The 14,297-nt window shown below is 45.3% G+C and overlaps 2 protein-coding genes across 5 annotated transcripts in view; both read right to left on the bottom strand.

Moving 5' to 3' along the window:
- Positions 1 to 14,297, bottom strand: part of ascc3 (activating signal cointegrator 1 complex subunit 3) — a 777,147-nt gene that overhangs the window by 722,805 nt on the left and 40,045 nt on the right. The gene's annotated exons all lie outside the window — the stretch shown is intronic.
- LOC139266913 (uncharacterized) lies at positions 2,120 to 3,695 on the bottom strand. Its single transcript, XM_070884537.1, has 3 exons — positions 3,540 to 3,695; positions 3,263 to 3,425; positions 2,120 to 3,130 (listed from the first exon to the last, which is right to left on the bottom strand). Exons 1-3 carry the CDS (start codon positions 3,648 to 3,650, stop codon positions 2,718 to 2,720), a joined length of 687 nt encoding a protein of 228 aa, XP_070740638.1. The 5' UTR covers positions 3,651 to 3,695; the 3' UTR covers positions 2,120 to 2,717.

The raw sequence follows: 14,297 nt of genomic DNA on the forward strand, positions 1-14,297 counted from the left end.
CAATTTTGTATCCATGCTGCCACTGTCCCTTTTATTCCATGGGCTTCAGCTTTGCTGGCAAGCCTATTATGTGACACTTTTATCAAAAGCGTTTCTTTACACAGCAAGTTACATTTCAGTGAGCCCACCACATTCACTGAAAACAGAAGTACTCGAGTCTTAAAGTCTCTCCACCATTCAGCAATTACAGCACTGACCAAGCATCACTCAGCAGCACAGGCTAAACTAAGTCCTGCATACCAATAATAGGCTGCAATTCAACGGAGAGGCTTAGGGGGGTGGGGAGGGATGGAGGGAGAGGGAGAGAGGGAGCAACCTGGCAAGCATTGGGGTCCACAGAGAGGAGGCTGCAATTCAACGGAGAGTCTGAAGGGGAGGGAAGAGCGCGACCTGGCAAGCATTGGGGGCCAGAGAGGCTGCAATTCAACGCAGGGGCTGGGCGGGAGGTAGGTAGGTCACAAGACTCAAGGGTGGGGGTGGGAGAGAAGGGAGGACAAAAGACCTTTACATGTGGTCCATCCATACAGACCTTGAGGGGGAGGGGGGGCGGGGCGGAGAAAGAGAGGAAGGAGAGCGAGAGCGAGAACTGCTAATCTGTTCTGCCTGCTTGCCTGCCGTTTTGACCTTCTTGAAAATGTTTAACTTTAAGTATGGGGGCAACACTAACAATGCCATACCTTGTGCGAGCGTTCTGCATCATTATGCTACGTAGGAGACAATTGATTAGAGCTCATCACATCAGGAACATCAGAGCCCGTAGGGTACTGGGCAGGAGGCCTTAACCACCTCGGCACTTTCGAGACAGGCATTCATACCCACACCTGAGTGATGCAGAATGTGTCAGAAGGCTGTGTTTCCGCAGAGAATTTGTCCGTGAGATCTGTGAGTTGCTGAGACCAGACCTGCAGCCGAGAAGCGTCAGTTGGAGTGAAGGTTACAGCTGCACTTTCATTTTATGCCGCCGGATCGTTTCAAGCTACAACTGGAGATGTGTGCGCCATCTCTCAACATGCAATACATGTCTCCATTCGCCAGGTCACAGCTGTACGTATGCGCGGAGGAATGACTTCATCAAGTTCCCAATGACCACCCAAGCAATCCATGACAGGGCTGTGGGGTTCTCAAGGATTGCTGGCTTCCTAAAAGGTACAGGACTGCATCGATTGTACTCACATCGCCTTGCGAGCACCTTTGGAGGATTCCGAGATGTTCAGGAATAGAAAAGGCTTCCACTCCATTAATGTGCAGCTCATGTGTGACAACATGTATCGCATCATGTCAGTTGATGCAAGATTCCCTGGCAGCACCCATGATGCATTCATCCTACCCGACAGCGTTAGAATTGCCATGTTTGAGCAGCAGCCAGAAGGGCAGAGTTGGCTACTGGGAGACAAAAGGTACGGCCTCGTCACCTAGCTCATGACGCCCCTACGCGTAACCTGGACGGAAGCTGACCGTCAATAAAACATGTCGTACATTGCGACGCGCAGCATCATGGAGAGGACCATTGCTATCTTGAAATAGCGTTTCCGTTGCCTGAACCATTCCGGGGGCTACTTGCAATACTCCCCTGAGCTTGTCGGTCAGTTCACTGTTGTGTGCTGCATACTGCAAAACTTAGCTATCATGAGGCAGCAGCAGCTGGTAGTGGAAGAAGCCCTACCTGCGGTGAGAGTGGCTGATGATAATGATGTGGAAGATGCAGGTGACGAGCAGGAGCAGGATGAGGAAACCATGCAAGTGCCCGAGGCCAGAGCACGATGGCAGATTAGGGCGGGCCATCGTGCTCCTTTAACGATTGCTCGAGCCTTGTGCCAGCAGCTCATCCGTGAACGCTTTACTAATGCCAGAGGGCTCAGCGACAACTATTCCACATGGACATGTTTATTTTTTTTTTTAGTTGCTCCGTAATGTTCTGTTGTGTTAATGGAACATGATTCAGTTTTAATGTAAAATATATTTTATTCAAAAGTTTACAATGTACTTAACTTTACTGAAATAAAATTATCCTTGTATCAAACTTTACTTTAATATAACTCTTTAAGATCACACTTATAAATTTGTAAAGTTACATAACTTACAAAAAACTTTTAATGTGAGAACATTTAAAACAGTAACAACAACAGCAGCAGCAGCAAAGAAAGGCTGCACCCATCTCTCATCCCCTCAGTCTAACACCGCCCGCTGCGCTTGGTCTTGGACTGTCCACCACCCCTGCCCGCAGGCGGTGGCGCAATGGTTTTGGGCTTGGTACCAAGCTTATTCCTTCTAACATCACAGTTAATGCGCACTTCTTGATTGGGGGAGCAGGGGGTCAGGTGGTAATGTGGAGGGCCAGGTTTGGGGCTCTTCAGTGGCTGGTGTAGGGATTGCGTGGTCTGGGCATGTTCCCTTATTGCAGCAGCTAACTCACACATGCCCTCCCTCATGCACCCTGACAGTGTCTCAGCACACAAACATTCCCTCTCCGATGGCCTGTGTCATTGCCAGTGGCGTCCTTTCCACTACCTCGGACATTTCCTCCGTCATGGCTACTGCCGTGCTTGCACTACCTCGGACATTCCCTCAGACACTACTCCCTCACTGATGTTCCCGGACATCATTCCCATTTCCCGCTTTATTACTGTTACTTCTCCCGAAAGTCTCGCTACCTCATCACTCACCCCACTGATGGTGTCCAGGAGTGATCGGGTAAGGTCAATGCTCTCCGCACTCAATTACATGATCTGAACCACATCTGTTGCATCCTGCATCTCAGGAGAGCATGGTCGATTTCTCCTTCCCCTCACCCTGGGTCTACCTCGCAGCACCCCAGTGGGACCCGCAGCCTCGGACGGTGGGGCCATGGGTGTTACTTGCTGCAGCCCATTACTGGGACCCGCAACCACGGAATGTGTGAAACCATGGAATGTCCCACCAGCACTCAAACCACTCGTCACGGAAGAGACTGGCAACTCCATGAACTGCACCTGCTCTATATTCAGTAGAAAAGTGGCAGCTTCATCCAGCTCACGCCCCTCTCCTTCCTCCCCATGTTCTTGGTCTGGAGGGTTGGATTGTAAGATGTTCTCTTCAGGTTCGTCTGCATCTGAATCATCATCATCTACATCTTCAGGATTGGCCTCAAGTTCTGCAAAATATAACAGAAGTCAAATTATCAGCAGCAGAGGAGGGGGCAGGATGGGTGGCATGAGTAGGCTCACACATAGCAGGCCAGGCAGCAGGTTGATTTGAAGAGCCACGATGAATTTTCAAGACTTACCCTTTCCCTCGAGTGTGGGCCCAGCTTGTGCAGTACTTATTGTTTTTCCCCAGGCAGGACCCATCAAAGCAGTGACCCTGTCTTCCAAGGGTGTCAGTGCGTGCACATTTGGCGGGCCTCCTCCTGTTAGAGTTCTCTTCCTTTTGTTGTGGAACAATTTCTTCTGCAAAGATGAAATGCAACTTTTTAGAGGCGTCGTCTTTCCGCTGGGTGGGACAAACACAGCTGGTCACATTTACAATTGCAATTGCATTGAATAAATGAAAATATTACTTACACTAACTACTTGACCAAGGTCCTGCCATTTCTTTTTACACTGGCTTCCAGATCTCTTGGTGTTCACCAATGCACAGAAATCTTCTGCAATTTGGTTCCAGTGTTTCTTCATTTCTTTTGGTGGCACTTTGATGTGACCTCTGCTGGTATCCAGCTCTTGCCATCTATTCTCAATGACAGTAACTAGTGTCTCCACTTCTTCCAGCAAGAAATTCTTTGTCCTTGGTCCACGTTGCTGCATTGCTGCAGCTGCTCTGATACACTCACAGCACTTTTCCAATGCTCTTAGACATACAGTACTGATTTTGCATGCAGCAGTGATTTTTCCAAATACAGCACTCCTTCTGGCATGCAGCAGTGATTTTTCCAAACACAGCACTGCTTCTGGCATTCAGCAATGATTTTCCTAACGCAGCACTCCTTCTGGCACGAAGACACAAGCAGCTCTTTCAAAATGGTCGATTGGCAACTTGCAGCGCATTGTCCAGTGCAGAACACAGGCTCCACCCCCCGAGGCGACTGGCCACGTTGCGTGGCTGCAGTGAAGAGGCCAGACTACGGCCAAAGTTGGAACACTTTTTTCTGGAGCATCTCCGGACGAATTTAAGCGGCGCAACTCGGGTCAGTACGCTGAAAAACGGGCTCGGCCAAAATTGAGCCCATGGGGTGGTGCAGCTAATATACAAGACCTGGACGAGCAGGTTAATCAACAAAAAATAACCAACACCATTCAAATGCATAACCCAGTCAATCTAGAAATTCACATTTAATTAGCTCCTGCTGTTCCTCCTTCCATGTCCAATACAGCCACAAAAAAAACCTAAATCTTATATTCAAGTTCTTTCTGCTATCTATAGATAATCTTGATTTTTCAATCTTGCCAACTTTAAGCTTTAGATCACCTGCCGATTCAAGGGAACACCCTTCTTCCCGAGCCAACTGATTTTGCTCGTTTTCAACTCGCTCACGATAAAGTTGAACTAAATATTGCTGCTTACTGGAAACATCAACAGTGGTTTTGATATTGTAATTTGCCCCAATTTCTCCTCCTCTACAGGTGCAGAAAGTCTTAATGATATACCATTCTACAGATACTAACATCCCTCAAGTAGCTCACTCAGTAGCCATTCTTCATGTGCAAGCCCAGCAAATATAGATATTAACTTTTGTAACAAATAAATTACACAATCCATAAACAATTACATAATCCATATTACTGAACATAGCCACACAGTTGTTTGTACAGTGTTCTAAATTTATTTCCAGAGACTTACCAGTGTCTGGACTCCAGAGGTTCAATTTTTCATCTGGGCTTTGTGACCCATTTTTGTTTATCGGAGGCTAGTTGCTCATGGCTCACAGTTCTATTGTGTGTGAGCACAACCTTTTACACTTTGTTTTTTTGAATTGTCCTCATGTTTTGCTATTAATCTCCTTTGATTTAACTTTTTAATGCTCAATTTATTTGGTTTCTTCCCTCCCCCCACCCCCATTTGAAATCTTATGCACAGTGGGCTGAACTTTGCACACTTAAGACATATGCAATTCCTTTTTCTGTGTTTAAAAAAAAATTGTTCCTTTTATATTCAGAATCATATTCTTTATTGCCATGTTTTCTTTCTCGGTTGCGTGTAAATGTTAATTTGTAATATCCTGTACTGTGTTTTAAATTGTATATTTTATGTATATACACATTCCCATCTTATATAAAGAAAAATTAACCATCCACCCCCATTAAGGGGTGCTATATAAATGCAATTTGTTAGGACAAAGGAACTTCAGTTTACTGCTGAGTTTTAAGTCCTTTACCGTAACTCAAGTTTTTGGATTATATTGCAACTTATTTTGAATGTTTGTATGCTGAATATTTTCTGTTGCAGGTATCTTTTATGTTGCAAGAAATAATGCTGCATTTGTTAGAAAAAAGTATGTCCTCGAACTCACCATGTATAATGGCCAAAGGAAAATCAGCTAGAACTGAGGACATTTTAAAAAAAATTATTCAGGTCACACCATGTGAGATAAAAGGTAAAATAGCCCATTGGACAGTTTAAATGAGCGACTTTTACATCAAAGCACATTACTGTCAACTTGTGGATTGACAATTCTATAATTTCGATGCACAGACTGTATTAAAGCTCTCAAGGTATAATTAGAGACATTTTAAACACTACCTCAAAAGCTCTTATATCTGGAAACAGCAGTTTCCTACTTGACTTTAGGACTGTTATCGATGAAGTAGCTCGAATAGTTACACTAATGCAAAATGCATGGCATCATGAGCACATGAAGATCTCTAATGAAATGTGTCAAAGTAATCATTTTCTAAAAGCATAGAAATAGCCTCCTAAAAAGCTGAGCACACTTGCTGTACGGAATCAAACTTGTAAGTGAATCTACAAAACAAAATGCACAAAAATGAAAATTTTTACAACTATAAATTTTTTGGACATGGTAAATAACCTTGAATTTTTAAAAGAGACAGTGCATCAAACAAAGTGCATTGATTGTTCGTTGCCAGAGGGTTCAGAACCATATCTGACCCATTACTACATATCATTCATCTGCTTAACAGCTTAAAAGGTCTTCTGTCCTGTTGTAGCATCACTTTGACTGGAGAAAATTGTGTTCTGTTAATCATTTCTGGAACCGTAAACTTAAATTTTTGAAGTTGTATCTTGCTTCTTTTGCTGATTACCCAATGGTACCACAACAACACTATATTGCATATCTATATAATTAAAATGTATATATTAGTGATGGGCAATAAATGTTGGCCTCGCCAGCAACACCCACATCCCGGAACGAATATTTTTAAAAAGCCTCATGTCCATTGCACATCTGTCGCATCATACCTTTCAACGGCATCATAAATATGCAGGATAAAATTTAGTAATTGGTGGCTGAAATAAGGACTTATCTGCTGTTTTGCAAAATATCCAATTAACTAAACAAAGAAAATGAAGAGCAGTTTGATTCACTTATTATCTACGAATAGGGAATGAGTAGACAGGAGAAAAATTAGCAAATTGCTTAATTTTTCTTCAATGTCTCAGTCACTAAGCAGTAGGGACCACAAAACAAACCAAATTGCTCAAATAATTTCTTAATTTTCGACTGCCATTTTCTTCTATGCAGCTAAAAAAATTTATTTTTTTTTTTAAATACACAATTCTGCTAAAGGAAAAATCAGAATTTTATCCATAAAACTACTGGAGTACCCGCAAGAAGTTTCTTTGTCTGGAGCTTGAGTCAGAAATTTAATTTGGAATATCAAGCAGCCGCTGCCAAATTGTGGGCGACTGAGCCGAGCCACACGCGCATCGTGGGAATAACACTTTTTACCCTGCTTCTGTCGAACTATAGTACCACAATGCACCAAGAAAACCACTGTCACAAAGACCAGGTGGAAAGGACCAGAAAAGTTTAGCTTGAGGAAAGGGGAATTGGGTAGTTTTGATCCTGCTCCTGTGGAAGTACAATACCCAGAGTGCAGTGTAAAGCAGGTGGAAAATGTGTAAATAAACACGAGGGGATGGGGAAAAAAGGTAATTAAGCTTCATTACAGTTTAGGCCATTGAATAAAATGTCTACATTAATGGTATTGGTTGGTTTGAGGTTTGTTTTATTATGCTGAGGAAAATTGCATTGGGACAAGATGATGAATAACTGCTTGTACATTGGAGACTCTAAGGGCTAGACTTTCCATTATTATCACTATCGCCCATTGCTTTAGTGGTAGTTTTATTTTTCAGGATCACCGGAATATCGCCCATTTTAAAAACCACTAGTTTCGCCTTTTTAATTTGGGCGATAGCTTAAGCGGTGTGAGATGGACGATAGCAATGTATTCGGTCGTGCAAGGCCGGCATTCATAGCAACAGCCATTCTGTGCATGCACGGTTTTTTTTCAGGTAAACAACTTTTCCCGTGATTCGGGAGGTCAGGGGTCATCAAGGAGAAAGAAGGTTGTGTCGAGGCAATGGAGATGGAACATGAGGAGTCGGGAGAGAGTGATGCAGAGGTTGCAGGGAGAAAGAGAACAAAAGCCTTTTCTGATGAAGCCAACAAAGCTCTGGTCCACGAGGTGGAGACTCGGTGGGGCCAATTAACCCGGGGTGGGCGTGGGAAACCTCCTCCCCCCCCCCCCAGATATACCAGCAAATTATGGGTGAACATCGCCGAAGTGAGAGGGGCAAACCAGTGCCGCAAGCGCTGGAACAGTCTGGTGGCATCTGCAAGAGTAAGTATTACATTATTAAATTTATAATTGTAATGATGCACTGACTCATTAATTAGAATGTAAATCTGCCAGATTGTAATTAAGCTGGGTAATCTTGGATAGCATCCCTGTTAAGATTTGGATTGGGGTCGGAACCTGTGCCCCCAGGACTCTAACCCTGGGAGGGCAGCGTCCAAGACTCTAACGAATGCATTGGACCTTAAAAGCAGCCCGAGCTAAAGCAATTGAGGAAACTGGAAAAGGGTGGATAGAGATGTTACCCAGAGTACTGATGATGCTCAGGACAACCCCGAGACAGACAACTGGACTGACACCCTTTGAACTAATGTCTGGCAGGGCAATGAGACTGATGGAACTCTGTAAGCAGTTACATGATTTAAAGGCACAAGCTAGAGATCAGCAAATAATCAAGGACTTAGAGAACGACACTAAGGAACAGAAGGTCCAAAAAGCCCAAATAGGCAGTCAGGTGATGGTGAAGATTACCCGAGGAGGGGTCCAGGCTCGCACCTAAATGGACCGGACCCTATCAAGTAATAATGGTAAGTGACACGTGCGCATGCATAGTTATAAGGGGTATCGGCAGGTGGAAACACTGGACCCAGTTGAAAAAGCATGATCACTAAATTAACCGGCGAAAACCGGGAAATATTTTTTGCAGGATTCTGGTGCTTGTGGGAACATCGTGGGGTAACTCATACCAAGGACAACCGGCTGAAGAACAGCAAGGCCTGTATTACAGGGACTTGGGTGACATTGGTTGTGATAAAGAATCAGGAACGCTGACGGTGACAGTCGGAGCAACAGTGGATTTAAATTGCAGAGTTGGACTAACGGGCATGAGACAACTTGGCGAGGGGTCGGATCGACAATGGGGATGGGCAAATATAGCGGGAATAAAATCACGGTGTGTTTTGCACTCAGGAGGGGGGGGGACAAAGATACTGCACCCAGAAGGGGGGAGGTGCAGATAAGGTGCACGCCAAATTACACTCAATTCTCCGGAGTACCCCAACAAGGGAAGGATGATTGGAAGTTATGCCCGCCCTCTCAAGGTGCCAATGCCTATAAATAGTGTTGGAGGATTATTCCCCGAGACACACCCCCAGCGCCACCAACATGTCCAATTATAAACGCTGGGGCAAAAGGGGAATTGGTAATAAGGCAGACCAAGGAGAAGATATACCTTCGGGGTACGCCAGTGAATAATTACTGTATTCCTAAATTTAACAGACGTAACCATTCCCAAGTTCTACAGGTTAAACACTATAAGCCTGTATAAAAATCTGACCCTGCGGGCACTTGAAGGCCCTGAATCAAAAACCATGAAGTTTAATGTGGGAAGAGTGTCAGGTAAAAGATGGAATCGGGAAAAAAAAAAAAGAGGGATACTGGAAATGGTAGGCGCGGGATACGCGGCGGGAGTTGCGACGGTAAACACTATAGACCTGCACATAAAGATCAAGTTGACACCCTAACACGAATCTTACATGGATTGCTGGAGAGGCATGAGGATAATGAAAAGGTACAGGCACAACTGGGTAATGGTGCAGAAAGAGAATTATTACAAGTGGCCCAAATATTGCAAGACCACGCCAGAACTATAAATTCGATAAATAGAGCAGAACGGAACTTGAGTAAAACCACACAGACAGAACTAGTATGTACAGGATATGGAGCATGGTTGCTCAGTGCAATACAACATAACCGAGAGCAGCTTCAGAATGGAAAGGTGCCGGATTGGATAACACTTGATGTATTTAGCAACTAGACCTTGGACAAAAACATGACTCATGCCTGCGAGGTGCAGAGAAATAGTCATGCTTGGGTCCCAAAGGCCAGATGTGTAACCGGACATTTAAATACAATAGGTTTTGTATTATCTATACCACAGTATGATGTGACATAGGGAGATCCTCTATACCAAACAAACAATGTAGGAGAAATAAGAAATCAAACTTGCGGCGTTACCATGACCTATCCAGATATGTAATTAAAGAGAACAACAGTACTATGGGCCCAAGTTTCCACAGGATAAAAAACGGGCGCCTCTCCTTGCTGGGTGTCCGTTTTTCGCGCCTAAAACGGCGCCAGAAAAAAAACGCGCTATTCTCGAGCGCTTTGCAGCTCCTTGTCTGTTTGGCGCGGCGCCCAGGGGCCTACACTCGCGCCGATTTTGTAAGTGGGAGGGGGCGGGTACTATTTAAATTAGTTTTTTTCCTGCCGGCAACGCTGCGCGTGCGCGTTGGAGCGTTCACGCATGCTCAGTGTGAAAAAAAACATTGGCACTCGGCCATTTTTGTAGTTCTTTGTAGCCGTTTAATTTTTGAACATTTTTTAATAAAATCACATTGCCATCAGCACATCAGCACTGAGGCTTCCCTTCTCACTGTCTCCTTCCCCTCCCTCCCCTCCGCGGCAACAAACGGCTGTCTCCTTCCCCTCCCTCCCCGGCAACAAGCCGCTGTCTCCTTCCCCTCCCTCCCCTCTCTCCACGGCAACAAGCCGCTGTCTCCTTCCCCTCCCTCCCCTCTCTCCATGGCAACAAGCCGCTGTCTCCTTCCCCTCCCTCTCCTCTCTCCATGGCAACAAGCCGCTGTCTCCTTCCCCTCTCTCCACGGCAACAAGCCGCTGTCTCCTTTCCCTCCCTCCCCTCCCCTCCTCTGCGCGGCAACAAACGGCGGTTTCCTTCGAACGATGGCTGAAGCACTTTCACACAGGTAGGAAGATGGTTTATTTAATCTTTTCTTTGCTTATAAATGTTTATTCAGGTTGGATTTATTTGTATAATATTTGTAGAAGTATAAATAAGGATTTATTGTTGAATTTAATGAGTTCCCTTCCCTCCCCCCCTCCTCGTTCTGGACGCTTAATTTGTAACCTGCGTCTGATTTTTTAATGTGTAGAACAGGTTTTTTCAGTTCTACAAAAATCTTCACTTGCTCCATTCTACTTTAGTTTGGAGTACGTTTTCACTGTGGAAACTTTCAAATCAGGCGTCAGTGGCCGGACACGCCCCCTTTTGAAGAAAAAATTCTGTTCTAAACTAGAACTGTTCTACCTCACTAGAACTGCAGAAAAAAAAATGTGGAGAATTGCGATTTCTAAGATAGTCCGTTCTTCACCAGTTGCTCCTAAAAATCAGGCGCAAATCATGTGGAAACTTGGGCCCCAAGAGTCTCAGCATAGATGATTGCTATAAAAATAACCAAATTGTTTTATGTCGAGATCCACTACGAATGCTCAGAGATGACTGTGGATATGACCAAGTGGATGGGCGCACCTTGAGTATCACCCCACTAGCCCAGGAAACCGCTGCTCCATGGGGAAGTGGGGAATGGTGTGTGAGCACCACGGCGACTGAGATGATGGTCACAAATAAAGGAGGAGATACCTCATGTGCCATCATGAATACTGACTTCTGCTTTACCCCACATGACGAGACACACATAAATGGATACATTATAACTCTGAACTGAAAGAAGAAACCAACAATGGGACAATGATAGGCTCTATCCGTGAAGGGTATGAGAAGGCCATCGCGCCACAAGGAAAACCGATACCCCAACTGAATGAGGAACAAACTCGACTGGAGCAGGATATTTGGAAGCAACGACTAAAATATATAACCCTGATGGAAGGCATAGACAAACTGCAAAGAGATACTGAGAAAATGTTGGCTATTCAGCCGTGGTACAAGAGACTTTGGAATGCTGGACTCAATGTACAAGTGCATCCGTGGATACAGATAGTGTTACATATACTGGTTGTAGTGCAAGGGATCATCTTGGTCATCGTACTATTGTTAGCCTGTAAGAAGTGTGACTTATGCAAGGGGCAGGCCTTAGTCCATACTATAGTCAAAACACTGAATAAAGGGAAATTAGACAGTTCGGCAGAAAAGACTTATTTAGTATAACCTTGATGGGAAAGCCAACAAATAGGTCCTGCAGCTCGGGAAGTAGCGCTACCCAGGTGAAAGGACAACCCTGGAGTCTCACCCATAAGGAATTAACTGGGAAATGGCCTATGTTGGGAGTTCGGAGAGGCGGGAGTGCATCGGAGGCAAGCCTATAAAAGGCCCAACGCAGCGGCAGTTCGGGGAGCTTGGAGAGGCGGGAGTGCGTCGGAGGCAGGCCGATAAAAGGCCCAACGCGGCGGCAGTTCGGAGAGGCGGGAGTGTGTCGGAGGCAGGCCTATAAAAGGCCCAACACGGCGGCAGTTCGGGGAGTGCGGAGAGGCGGGAGTGCGTCGGAGGCCTACCGGTGCAGCTGCAGCAGATAGGCAAAAAAGAAGTAGAAAGAAATCGAAAGGTGATGTCACAGCCAAGGGGGTAAGTGATTGGTGGAGTAGTTTTTCTTTTCTTTATCAGTAAGTAACCTTTTAACATTGTGGTTGCCTAATTAGGTTAATCTAAAGGTTAAGTCCTAGCAGGAGAGCTCGGACACGTGTTATGCTCCTCCTGTACCATGTGGGAACTCGGACGCTTCTGGTGTCCCTGATGACTACGTGTGCGGGAAGTGTATCCGCCTGCAGATTCTGACGGACCGCATTGCGGCACTGGAGCTGCGGGTGGATTCACTCTGGAGCATCCACGATGCTGAGAATGACGTGAATAGTATGTTTAGCGAGTTGGTCTTACAACAGGTGAAGGGTTCACAGCCAGATAGTGAATGGAAGACCAACAGGAAGAGCAGTGCAAGGAAGGTAGTGCCGGGGTCCCCTGTGGTCATCTCCCTGCAAAACAGATACACCGCTTTGGGTACTGTTGAGGGGCATGACTCATCAGGGGAGGGCAGCAGCAGCAGCCGCCAAGTTCATGGCACCGTGGCTGGCTCTGCTGCACAGGAGGGCAGGAAAAAGAGTGGGATCAGTGACAGTGATAGAGGATTCAATTGTAAGGGGAATAGATAGGCATTTCTGCGGCCGCAACAGAGACTCCAGGATGGTATGTTGCCTCCCTGGTGCAAGGGTCAAGGAGCGGGTGCAGGACATTCTGAAAAGTGAGGGTGAACAGCCAGTTGTCGTGGTGCATATAGGTACCAATGATATGCCGTTTTTTTACCTATGAGATCTTACGAGACGAATTTAGAGAACCAAGAGTTAAATTAAAAAGTAGGACCTCAAAAGCAGTAACCACAGGTTTGCTACCAGTGCCACGTGATAGTCAGAGCAGGAATCGCAGGATAGCTCAGATGAATTTGTGGCTTGAGCAGTGGTGCAGAAGGGAGGGATTCAAATTCCTGGGGCATTGGAACCGGTTCTGGGGGAGGTGGGACCAGTACAAACCGGACGGTCTGCACCTGGGCAGGACCAGAACCAATGTCCATGGGGGAGTGTTTGTTAGTGCTGTTGGGGAGGAGTTAAACTAATATGGCAGGGGGATGGGGACCTATGCAGGGAGACAGAGAGAAATAAAAGGCAGTCAGAAGCAAAAGATAGAAAGGAGAATAGTAAAAGCGGAAGGCAGAGAAACCCAAGGCAAAAAACAAAAAGGGCCACATTACAGCAAAATTCTAAAGGGGCAAAGTGTGTTAAAAAGACAAGCCTGAAGGCTCTGTGCCTCAATGCAAGGAGTATTTGGAATAAGGTGGATGAATTAACTGTGCAGATAGCAGTTAACAGATACGATGTGATTGGCATCACGGAGACATGGCTCCAGGGGAACCAAGGCTGGGAACTCAACATCCAAGGGTGTTCAGCATTTAGGAAGGATAGACAGAAAGGAAAAGGAGGCGGGGTGGCGTTGCTGGTTAAAGATGAAATCAATGCAATTGTACGGAAGGACATTAGCTTGGATGATGTGGAATTGGTATGGGTGGAGCTATGGAATAACAAAGGAAAGAAAACGCTAGTAGGAGTTGTGTACAGGCCACGAAATAGTAGTAGTGAGGTTGGGGACAGCATCAAACAAGAAATAAGGGAGGTGTGCAATAAAAGGTACAGCAGAAAAGGTACAGAATTTAATCTACATATTGATTGGGCTAACCTAATTGGTAGCAATGCAGTGGAGGAGGATTTCCTGGAGTGTATTAGGGATGGTTTTCTATACCAATATGTCGAGGAACCAACCAGAGAGCTGGCCATCCTAGACTGGGCGATGTGCAATGAGAAGGGACTAATTAGCAATCTTGTTGTGTAAGGCCCCTTGGGGAAGAGTGACCATAATATGGTAGAATTCCTTATTAAGATGGAGAGTGATAAAATTAATTCGGAAACTAGGGTCCTGAACTTAAGCAAAGGTAACTTCGACGTTATGGGGCGTGATTTGGCTACAATAGACTGGCAAAAGATACTTAAAGGGTTGACGGTGGATAAGCAATGGCAAATATTTAAAGATTACATGGATGAACTTCAGAAATTGTACATCCCTGTCTAGAGTAAAAATAAAACAGGGAAGGTGGCTAACAAGGGAAATTAAGGATAGTGTTAAAGCCAAGGAAGACGCATATAAATTGGCCAGAAAAAAGCAACAAACCTGAGGACTGGGAGAAATTTAGAAGTCAACAGAGGAGG

Source organism: Pristiophorus japonicus, chromosome 7 (assembly GCF_044704955.1).
Source record: "Pristiophorus japonicus isolate sPriJap1 chromosome 7, sPriJap1.hap1, whole genome shotgun sequence".
Lineage (NCBI taxonomy): Eukaryota > Metazoa > Chordata > Chondrichthyes > Pristiophoridae > Pristiophorus > Pristiophorus japonicus.